The sequence below is a fragment of the Phodopus roborovskii genome, unplaced genomic scaffold (genome assembly GCF_943737965.1).
Source record: "Phodopus roborovskii unplaced genomic scaffold, PHOROB, whole genome shotgun sequence".
Classification (NCBI taxonomy): domain Eukaryota; kingdom Metazoa; phylum Chordata; class Mammalia; order Rodentia; family Cricetidae; genus Phodopus; species Phodopus roborovskii.
In genome coordinates, this window is record NW_026126625.1 from 5566483 (window position 1) to 5577915 (window position 11433).

At 49.2% G+C, this 11433-nt stretch overlaps 1 protein-coding gene across 2 annotated transcripts; it reads left to right on the top strand.

Annotated features, from left to right (window-relative positions):
* The first annotated feature begins 3066 nt into the window (after window positions 1–3066).
* On the top strand, window positions 3067–5486 carry Mesp2 (mesoderm posterior bHLH transcription factor 2). 2 transcript variants are annotated; one of them, XM_051206626.1, is made up of 3 exons: window positions 3067–3891; window positions 4685–4804; window positions 4916–5486. In XM_051206626.1, the coding sequence occupies exons 1-3, from the start codon at window positions 3067–3069 to the stop codon at window positions 4952–4954; spliced, it is 984 nt and encodes a 327-aa protein (XP_051062583.1). In that variant the 3' UTR covers window positions 4955–5486. The 2 variants fall into 2 exon arrangements, with proteins under 2 accessions (XP_051062583.1, XP_051062582.1); XM_051206625.1 differs by having other exon boundaries at window positions 4685–5485.
* The last annotated feature ends 5947 nt before the right edge of the window (window positions 5487–11433 follow it).

Genomic DNA, 11433 nt, shown 5'->3' on the forward strand with positions numbered 1-11433 from the left:
AAGTTGTCCTTAGAAGGACCAGGGTGTTTTCACAGGGCCCTGGTCAGTTCCTGCTAGAGACAGTTGTTATAAAAAGATCAAAACTGTGGTAACACAAACCTCCAATCCCAGCAATTGGGAGACAGAGGCAGAGACAGACAGATCTCTGTGTGTTCAAGGCTAGCCTGATCTACACAGCAAGACTCTGTCTGGGGAAAAAGGAAAAAAAATTTAAGAATTTTCTTTTTTAATTGGCTTTTAGAAAAGTCAAAACATGACAGAGAAAAGAAGAGTTGGTTTTGTCGAGTTGGTTTGTTTGGGGATGAAACCTGGGTTCTGGCACATCCAGGCAATGGTCAACCACTGAGCTCATCATCAGACCCAAAAGAAAAGGCTGGATATGATAATGCACACCTTTAGTACCATCACAGGCAGGTTAGAGTCTGTGCCCAGCCTGGTCTACAAATGAGTTCCAGGACAGCTATAGTGATATAATAGAGAGACCCTGTCTCAAAAAAGAAAAGAAATTCATGTCTCTCAGTTCTGGAAACTGGGACATTAACAAGCACAGTGCCAGCATGCAGTGAGGACCTCATCCTATGGCGGAAGCCATCCCAAGTAAAACAGAGTGAGCATGGAAGAGAGCTTGCCTTTCTGACAAAGACAAATTCAGTCAGGAGAGCAGAGCCCTTGTGGCCTCTCACCTCCCAAAGACCCCACCCTCCACACTGTTGAGCTGGGGAATATTTCAACACTTGAGTTCCAGAGGACTGACCCAGTCCTCTGGACTAGTCAGTACTGAGTACTTCTAAGGAGACCTGGGTTCATGAGTTCAGATGGGTGCTAGGATTGAGTTAGAAGAACATTGATGACCATCTAGTGCTGTCAGTGTGGAGAGAGTCACAGGGCCTTTGGGGAGAGGTGACTTCATTTGTCAGGGTTCCATCTCCCACGGTGAAATATTTGGCTATGTAATTTATGTAATAAAAATTTAACTTTTAAAATAATAACAAGCAGGGAGTTGATGGCGAATACCTTTAATCCCAGCACTCGGGAGGCAAAGGCAGGAGGATTTCTGTGAGTTCGAGGCCAGCCTGGTCTACAGAGAAAGTTCCAAGACAGGCTCCAAAGCAATACAGAGAAACCCTGTCTCAAAAAATAAACAAACAAATAAATAAATAAATAAATAAATAAATAAATAACATTTACATGGCCATTATTTACTTCAAGCCGTACCAGTTAAACCAGTTCTTGAAATGTTTTCAATTTGTTTAAATAAACTATAACTTTTCATTTATTTGCTTTGTGTGTAGGAATATTTTGTCCACATGCATGTATGTACACCATATGTGCCCATTGGATCCTCTAGAATGGGTCACAAGTCCCTTTGTAAGAACAAGTGCTCTTAACCACTGAGCCATCCCTCCAGTCCCCCTTAAACATTCTTGTCATACTGACCTTGACTTACTGATTACTGATATTTTAAATTATATTAACCTTCTGTTCAAAAGTCACAAAGGCCCTTAAGAATAAAACCGACTCCTTGGCCTGGTCCCAGATGTACTGGCTCTCACACCACCATCCTAACAGCACCCTGCCATCCCATCACCATGCCTTTCCCTTCTGGCATGCTCTTCATGCCCCCTCTCCCTAATCAAATAATGTTCTTGGTTCAAGGCCCAGCTGCAACTGCTCAGCCTCTGTGGCCAAGGCCCTATTGTCCTAGGTGCTCCCCGTTAGTCCTTTCCTGGAGATCATGCAGGACAAAGGTGCCTTGTTTAAACTGGAATTGTCGATGAGGGAGGGCAACCTGCACATTATAAGTTGTACCACCTCAGCTATTCCTCAGAGCAGTCCTGGGACTAGACACTCTACTTATTCCCGTTTTACCCACCAGAAGAACAAGCTCAACCAGGTTAAGGGCCCTGCACAAAAGCAAGCAGGTGTCCACAAATGCCTTGATAGGTTAATATATGGGTTGTATTGGTTTTCGTGTTTTGAGATAGGGTCTCATGTAGCCCACACTGGCCTCAAACTTTATGTAACTAAGGATGGACTTGAACTCCTGGTCCTCTTTCCTCTACCTCCCAAGGGCTTGCATTGTAGCCATGAGCCCCTACCCTGGTGGCAGCTTCTGGGTTTTTGCTTTGGTTTTCCTTTCTGAGACAAGATCTTAGTGAGTAGTACAGGCTGACCTCAAACACTGCCCTCGCCATCTTCCTGCCTCAGTAGTCTGCCAAGTGCTAAATTACTGGTATACGCCTTCACACCTCACTGTGTCGGTCCCTCTTTATTTATAAGTGCCAGGTAAAATTAAGGCCCATTGTAAGCACTTTCAAGAGCATCATGAGGGCCGAAGGCTCAGAGGAATGAGATGACTCCACGGCTACACAAGGCATAGCTGGCTTCGGCACCCACTTCCTTCTATCTCCACCTCCCATTCTCTACTCCCAGGCTGCTGGGTTCCATTTTTAGGGGGCAGAGACAGCTGTGGTCAATGAGATTACTTTCTTCCTTAGTGTCATCCAGCCAATTGGCAAAAATGTGGAGTCTGTCCTGCCACTGTGGGCAGACTCCTCCCGACCTCACACAGGGCCAGTCCTATGGAACACACCTGAAAGCCCTGGGTAAGTTACTGGGAGTACTGGGAATAGTCCACCATAGGCCAATGATGAAGGGTAGCCACCCCTCAAGTGGGGCCAATGAGGCCATGAGGGCCAGCCAGGTACCCAGCAGCCCGTGGAACTGTCATCCCACAGCCGCTGTGGGTTCCTGTGCACTCACCCTGCAGTAGAGGCCAGAGTGTGGGCCAGGCTCAGTGAGATGCTTAGCAACCCCATCCAGATGCGAATCGTTCCTCCCACACTTCCCGGCAGCAGGGGCCTCAATTAGAGCCTTCGAGGGGTCAGAATCCACACCTCCGCAAATGGGCCTGCTTTCCCAGGGCCCCCCTGCCCAGACCTTCCCTGGGCTCTGTGGGTTTTGACACCTCTCTGCAACCTGGCAGGGAGCCACCTCACACCTTTGGTCCAGATAAAAGCTAGGTGCTGGAGGCGACCCGTCCAGCTTCCCAGAGTCACACCGGCCATGGCCCAGTCGCCTCCTTCTCAGGGCCTCCCTGGCCTCGACCCCTGGGTCTTCTCCCAGAGCTGGGGCTCGGACTCCACGTCCCCAGCCTCATCCTCGGATTCATCCGGATCGTGTCCCTGCTACATCACCCGCCGCCCCTCGCAGTCCGAGGGCCTGGCCCGCAGCGCGAGCAAAACCCAGGCCGCCCCGACGGCGCCCCGACGTGCGCGGCCCGCGCCCGCAGGAGGGCAGCGGCAGAGCGCCAGCGAGCGCGAGAAGCTGCGCATGCGCACGCTCGCCCGCGCGCTGCACGAGCTGCGCCGCTTCCTGCCGCCGTCCGTGGCGCCTGCTGGCCAGAGCCTGACCAAGATCGAGACGCTGCGCCTGGCCATCCGCTACATCGGACACCTGTCGGCCGTGCTGGGCCTCAGCGAGGACAGTCTGCGGCGCAGGCGCCAACGGAGTGCAGACACCGCGTCCTCGCACCGATGCCCTCTGTGCCCGGATGGTGGCAGCCCCCCGCAGGGTCAGACGCTTGGCACTGACCTGGGCTCAGCCATCAGTAGTGGGGTGTCCTGGGGGTCCCCGTCCGTTTGTCCAGGACCCCGAGTCTCTCCTGAAAACCTAGGGAGCAGGATCTCCAACGTGGATCCCTGGGTGACGCCTCCTTATTGTCCCCAAATACAGTCACCCTTGAACCAGTCCCTAGGGAGAGCCCCTGACACCTCTCACTGGACACCACCCCAAGCCTATTCTGGCACGCAGACATCTCCAGAGCCTAGGAACAAGACCGGACTCTGGTCACCATCCACTGCTCCTGCAGAGCTGACTGAAGTATACCAGGTAGGTCCCAGAGCCCCTGCTGCTTTCCCCAGGGAGGTCCCAGGCTTCATTTGGAAATAGAGTGGGTAGGTGGTCTCTAGTATGTACAGGGTCTCCTGCCTTTCAGGTCCCAGGTTATCCAATGAAGGGGAGGATGGAAGGAGCCTTACCGACAGCTGTAGGGGAAAAGACAAGGCCCTGGAAAGTTAAAGCTACCGCCATAGTTGCCATCACTGCTATGCAACAGTTTCCACAGCCTGGGGAAGAGAGGATGGCCCTCGGATTTACACAGAGGCCAGGGTGGAAGGTGAGGGGTTGCACTGTCAGGAAATTCTAAGTTCAGAGCAGAAGTGAGTGAGGCCCAGGGGGTTCATCTGCACTTTCCAAATCGATTCTACTGGAGTTGGTGACCTGTGTGTTTTCTGTGGTTTATTCGTTCATAAATGTCTTGTGGTCCATAAAAGATCATGATAATGACTTAAGTTTTACGGAGCACTCACAGTGTGCCTACACCATTCTTTGTACTTTTACCTGTATTTGGTTATTCATCTCTGCTAATACAACCCTATGCGGCATCAGCACACCCATTTTACAGGTGGTGAAACTGAGATGGAGGGACTTCTCATAGCTAGTGAGTAGCAGAGCTAGGATTTGAAGGTTGGCAGTGCTTCTCCGGAACCAGGGTTCTTGTCCTCTGCACCCCTCTACACTGTTGGGGCCATCTACACACCACCAGCTGTACTCTGGGGAAACAGGCAGGTATGAAATCTGCCAGCAGTGGCCAGGGAGCAAACCCTTCTTGTTTCTCTTGCAGAGTCTTTCTGTGTCTCCAGAACCCTGCCTGTCCCTGGAAAGCCCACCCCTCCTGTACCGTCCTTCCTGCCAGAGACTACAGCCTCAGCCTCAGTGGGGCTGCTGGGGCCACAATGCAGAGGTGCTCTCCAGCTCCAAGGACCAGGGTTCCAGCCCTGCATCCCAGCTCCCTGCGGCCAGCCCCATTCCAACCTCAGGCCTGCAGCTCAGTGGCTGTCCTGAACTTTGGCAGGAAGACCTGGAGGGACCCCCACTGAATATCTTCTACTAGTGGCCTGGCCTGTACCCTGTCAGTGTGGAGTCACAGCTGATTGAGAGTGCCTTCGTCTACCTCTTCTGTGACATTCTGAGTTCTCCTTAGCCGTGGATTCCTTTTCCCAGGTGATGCCCTTCATTGAAACTGTCTGGAACAGATAGATAGTAGGTACCTTCCCTGACTGGAGGGGGCTAGGACAGTGCCCTCTACTTCTAGGTATCCTTCTAGAGCTACTGCTCTCAACCTTCCCAATGCCTCGGCCCTTTAATACAGGTCCTCATGTTGTGGTGACCCCAACCATAAAATTATTTTCATTGCCACTTCATAGCTGTAATTTTGCTACTGTTATGAATGACAATGTATCTATGTTTTGTGATGGCCTTAGGCAACCGCTGTGAAAGGGTCCATTTCAACCCCCAGGGTGAGAACCACTGTTCCAAAGGCTCAAAGCCCTGCGGAGTCTAAACTGCTCTCAGAGTGGGGTGGCCTAGGTCTGGGCAGTAGAGCACATCCAAGCTCTACTTGCTGCCCAGAATCTTATATATTTGTATTATAATTAAAAAGAAAAACCAACAAAAATGTGTTTTCTTCTGATTTTCTTTCATCAACATACATTTTCCTCTACTAGTAGATAGGGGCAGCCAATGATTTGAGTTGACTGGGGGAGAACAGAGAGTTGAAAAGGGCATCTCAAAGGAGGCAACATTAAGTGGAACCCTGTGAATCTGTGATGGGGAATTCATCCTTCCTGGGTAGTGATTACAGAGGCTGGGAATGGGGGTGGAATGGCCATGGGAGATCTTGGGCCCTTTCACCACTTCATTAAAAAAAAAGTCACTAGCTGGGGACGCACCTCAGTTGGTACATTGCTGGGTTCAATCCCCAATACCACCTGAAACTCGGCATGGTAGTACACACCTGTAATCCCAGCACTGGAGAGATGGAGGCAGGAGAATCGTCCTCTGCCACACAGCAAGTTCATGTATCATGGGATACATCAGATTCTGGATCAAAAACAAGTCACTTAGCAGCCTCGGGGGGAAGGGAAGTGAGGAAGCTGTTGATTGCCTGTCCTGGATCTTGGCCATACACAGGGCCTCCCATGTAGGGGGACCCTGATCCTACATGGGAGCCCATTGTCTGTTGACATACCTTTAGGCAAGTTACTCCCTTGTTGACGCAAGTTCCTGTCCTGCCAGCAGCTCCCAAATAAACACATTGAGGCTTATATTAATTACAAGTTTTCAGCCAATAGCTCAGGCTTGTTACTAGCTAACTCTTACATTTAAATAAACCCATACTTCTTATCTATGCTTTGTCAAGTGGCTTGATTCTTTTCCTCAGAGAGAGAAACAAGAGACAAGCATGGTCATCTTGTTTCTTTCTCTGTCTACTGGTGACCTCTCTCTGATTCACCCTTCTTCCCAGCATTGTTTGGCTCTGCCTCCTTAACTTATCCTGACCAGCTATTGGCCAGTCAGCTTCTTTGTTAAACCAGTCACAGTGATGTTATCACACAGTGTAAAGGAATATTCCACACTTTCTCTTTGAGACTCAGTTTCCCTGTCTCCTAAAGGAAAAACTGGTTTAGGTTATCACACAGTGTAAAGGAATATTCCATACTTTCTCTTTGAGACTCAGTTTCCCTGTCTCCTAAAGGAAAAACTGGTTTAGGTGATTATTAGAGGTGTATTTTTTCCCCCTCATCTGTTAGAAGTGGTCTAGTTTGGGGTGGCAGGGAGAATTGTGGTTGGAATGTAAAATGAAATATAAAAGAATAAATTTTTTTAAAGTGGTCTAGTTCCAACTTAAGGACTGTCACTAATCTTGGAAAGATGAGAAAAGTGTACAGCACACAATGTCTACAGCACATACACACACACACACACACACACACTCGTGTATGCACACACAAGCACACTTACAACACTTACACACAGGCCTCACTTCAGTGCACACTACATTCAGCTCTTCCTTGCTGAGTAATTGTGGTGAGCTATGAAACTCCTTTGAGTCTGTTTCTGCAGTAGAGATAATAGTAGACCCCCACCTGCCCTTCAGGGTTCCTATACTTGGCACATGATGGCTGCTCAAGAAATGTAGTAGCTGAGGAGGGTCACAGTACCTATGACCCAGTCAGGTGACTGCCAAACTGAAATGGGCACTGAGTCATCTGGACACAGTGCCCACTTAGACAGGGACTTTAAGGTCCGGACAGGGTTGCACACAATAGCTCTTCCTTGACCTTCATTTTCCAGTTGAGTAAAGAAGTCTAGGGGAAAAGCAACTTTCCGTAGCTCCCAGCTAAGTGCAGACATCAAGCCCCTGACCCCAGTCTGCTGCTCCTTCCTCCCCAAGAAGACACAGGTCTTGGTGCCTGTGTCACTAGATCTAGTCCCAAGGCAGAACCAGACAAGGGTCAAAGCTTCCTATGATTCACACTCTTTGTCCCAAAGGGACAAAGAGAGTCCATCGCTGCTACAGTCTCCAACACCAAGGCCCCACAGGATGATGGGGAGAAGACCCCCCCATCAGCTGCAACTGGAAATGAGCATCCTCTGGAGTTTGGCAGTCTCGGTCCCCAGCTCCCATGTGTTCCTTGAAAGCCACTACTTATGGGGACCATGCACCTCAATCAACCCAACCAATCACCTGGCTGGACAGCCTGATGCTCCTGGAATAACAAAAGCCAGCTCAAGTAACCCTGCCTCTTTTTGGCCCCTACCAGTAGGCAGGCTCAACCCTGCCTCTCAAAACTGTAACTCCTCCCTGTACCCCCCCCCCACCCATCCCTTGTCTTTGAGTCTCATGCAGACTACCATGAGCTACATTTTTTTTGTTTGTTTGGTTGGTTGGTTGGTTGGTTGGTTTTGTTTTTTGAGACAAGGTTTCTCTGTAGCTTTGGAGCCTGTCCTGGCACTCACTTTGTAGATCAGGCTAACTTTGAACTCACAGAGATCTGCCTGCCTCTGCCTCCTGAGTGCTGGGACTAAAGGCATGTACCACCACCGCCCAGCATGAGCTACATCTTAAAGCAGACAGAATGGTGATGTTGGTGCCAGTTAGGATGACTGGGGACCCTTTTAGCATTGCCTGAGAACTCACCCAAGACTTCTAATGACCCTGTGAAACAGAAGCCACACTACCTCTACATGTAAGCAGTGGAGGCTGGGAGGAGTGGACATGCTTGGCTTGGAATCAAGGCTGCAGTAAAGATGAACTGAGCTAGGTTCATCCCTCATCTTCAGATGCTATTCTGTGATCACTGGGGCTGCGGCTGGCTACTGGAAACACCCTCATCCCTGCTGGCAATGAGGAGTCCATCCTTTGGCAGGCAGAGGCTGGACAGGCAGTTGGCAGCCTGAATCCTAGCTGGTTTCTGTTCTGAAACCCTGACTAAGTTCCTGTGGGCAGGCTTTTGGCTCTTGGTGCCTTGACTGCATCTCAGGGGACTGGCATCTACCAGCCACACAGAGCCTTGTGAATGCCAACATTTTAAGGAGACAGGGAACAGGAGCTTGTAAATGTGGATGTCACAGACTCTGGCTCAGCTCCAAACTGGTGACAGTAGTCAGAGGTCAGCACTTCTGCCAGAGTCATGACTTAAGCTCTCAGTCCTCAGCCACCTTAGGTGTGGCTGTGTAGCTTCACCTAGAATGCATTAGGTTTGATCCACAGCACTGAAAAAGTCAAATTAAAAAACAAAACACTGAGATTAAGATAGTCTATGATCATTTAGCATCACCTAAGAAAGAGAGAATGCCGGTAGATTTCTCTCTGGTAAGCCAATTCTCCCCTGTGACATCCACAGGGACCCAAAATGGTGAGACTGACCCTTCCCCCCAGCTGAATGCCAGAAGGTCAAGTGCCAGCCATGGCTGCTGGGTACTGGCGACAGGAAGGGTTGGTGTAGAGTGAAGGAGCCCAAACACTTAATCTAGGGCAGCCCAGGGAGCCCGGCAGGGCCCCTCACCAAGGCTGGCCACAGGATCTTGCCCCTCCTCGCCCTTTGATATGCAGATAGAAGGAGAGAAGTTGGAAGCTTTCCCACCCCAGTACCTGGCCACACCTTTCTCACTTGGGAAGGAGGGCTGCTTGGAGCTAGATGAGGCTAGGGGATGGTGGTACTTGCTACGTAGCTAAGAATGACCTTGAACTCCTGTTCCTCCTGCCCCTGTGTCAAAAAGTCAACCCAAAAGCTCAGCTGATTGTGTCTGCTGTGTCTGCTGCTCAGGCTTGACTGCTGACTTCGGATACCCTCATAAGGTAAAGAGTAACCAAGGAAGACACTCATGGTGGACTTCTGGCCTCCACACATGTGAATATACATGTGCATACATGTGTACATGAACACACACCCAAACAAAAACAACAAAGAAGATGATAGCTGGAGTGTGTCTGATGCCACATGAGTTTAACTCCAGCACTCAGGAAGCAGAGGCAGGCAGATTTCTATGAGTTCAAGACCAGCCTGTTCTATATACAGAGGTCATCCAAGGCTACAAATAAATACATTTTTAAAAAAGATTCCTATTGGGAAGTAACATTTATGGGTGATAATTGATGTCCCAAGGTCTCCTGTAGTAAAGTACTTGCCACACAAACATGAGGAACCCCGTTCATAAACTCAGCACCCATGTATAATGCTAATCACAGTGACGGGAACCAGTAACCCCAGCTCTGGGAGTGAGAGACAGGAGGGTCTGCAGAGCTCATGGGATAGTTCTGGGTTCCATAAGGGACTCTGTCTCACAAAAAGTAAAAAAGACAGGCAGAGGTGGTGCACGCCTTTTATCCCAGCACTCAGGAGACAGAGCCAACCTGGTCTACAGATCGAGTTCCAGGACAACCAGAGCTGTTACACAGAGAAATCTTGTCTCAATAAAGCCTAAACAAATAAAAAGGTAGATAGTAATGGGGGAAGACTACCTCTGGCCTTCACACACATCTGCACACACAAATAAAGGAGTTAGGGGACAGTGAGATGGCTCAGGGTCCTTGTAAACCTTGTGACCCAAATGTGATCCCTGGAAACCAAGTAAAGGTAGAAGGTAAAGAGAGAATCACCTTCACAATATTGTCCTCTGACTCCAACATGAGAGCCGTGACTCAAGCATCTCTCTAAAAATGGGGAGGGAGCATCTGAACTATCTCATCTCTCTTCAAGGCTGGAAGATGATGAGTATCAGAGGTGTCTTACCCTTGGCTTTTTACTATGTCTGTCCCATTCCCAACCCCTAAGAAGGCGCCACAGAGTATCCACTCACGGTCCTAACCCTGCAGTCACAGGCAATCAGCCCATGAGGGGATTGCTCCTTACACAGGCCAGCTGTTCCTGTCAGGCACAAAGGACTTCTGGGATCATCTTGAACCAGAAGAAGCGATGACCCTCACACCATACCTAGGCTAAGACTACTTAATTATAAATGGATCCCTTCTGCCTGCTGCCCCAATTATTTTCATTCATTTACTCCTCAAGTTTGTGACAGAGATGTTCTTGGGAGGCACTGGCCTCCTCTATCTGTACTTCCCAGAGTGTTATTGTGCTTATTCTCTCTCTCTCTCTTTCCCTCCCTCTCCCTTTCCCTCTCTCTCTCTCTCTCTCTCTTTCCCTCCCTCTCCCTCTTTCTCTCTCTCTCTCTTCTCTCCCCCTCCCTCTCTCCTCAGATAGGATTTCCCTAGGCTGGTCTTGATGGGGGATGTCCTTCTGTATGCTGTGGATATAGGTTTCTCTTATTGGTAGATGAATAAAGCAGTTTCAGGCAATGGATAGGCAGGATGTAACCAGGCAGAAGTATAAACAGGGCTGCCAGACTAGGAGAATTATGGGAAGAGGAACACAGAAAGTGAGAATTGGGGGAGATGTCATGTAGCTAACAAAGGAGCAACATGCTAGAGCATTATAGGTAAGCCACAGCCTCATGGCAATACTTAGTTTAATAGAAATGGGTTAATAATTAAGAGAGAGCTAGCCAGTAAGAAGCCTAAGCCATCGACCAAACAATTTATGATTAATATAGGGCCTCTGTGTATTTATTTGGGACTTAACAGCTGAGGGACCAGGTGGGAGAGAAATCTCCATCTACACATGGCACCCACCTTGAAGCAGGAACCCATGACCCTGAGATTAAGAGTCTCATGCTTGAGGCAGGGCAGGGGAGGAGGGGAGGGTGAGGGAACTGGGATTGACATGTACAACAAGCTTGTTTCAAATTTAAATAAAAATATTATCATTAAAGAAAAAAAAAGTCTCATACTCTACCGACTGAACTAGCCATTATCAGGTCTCCAACTCCTGATCCTTCTGCCTCTGTCTGCTGGGAACAAGAGTGTGCCACTGTGCCTAGCTTGCTCATCTTTTTAATTTGCAAATTGAGACGGACAGCCCAGGCTGGTACAGGACTGACAGAACTATGGGCTTCCGTGCTTCATTTGCTATTCCCAGGAGTCGATATATACCTGGCACAAGAGACTGTCCTCAACTGCAACCATTC

What these genes read in the sequence shown, in the direction of transcription:
- Mesp2 (XM_051206625.1), top strand. Translation starts at nt 3,067, where the DNA reads ATGGCCCAGTCGCCTCCTTCTCAGGGCCTCCCTGGCCTCGACCCCTGG. An exon ending in AGCTGACTGAAGTATACCAG is followed by an intron (nt 3,892 to 4,684) that starts GTAGGTCCCAGA and finishes TTTCTCTTGCAG; the next exon opens with AGTCTTTCTGTGTCTCCAGA.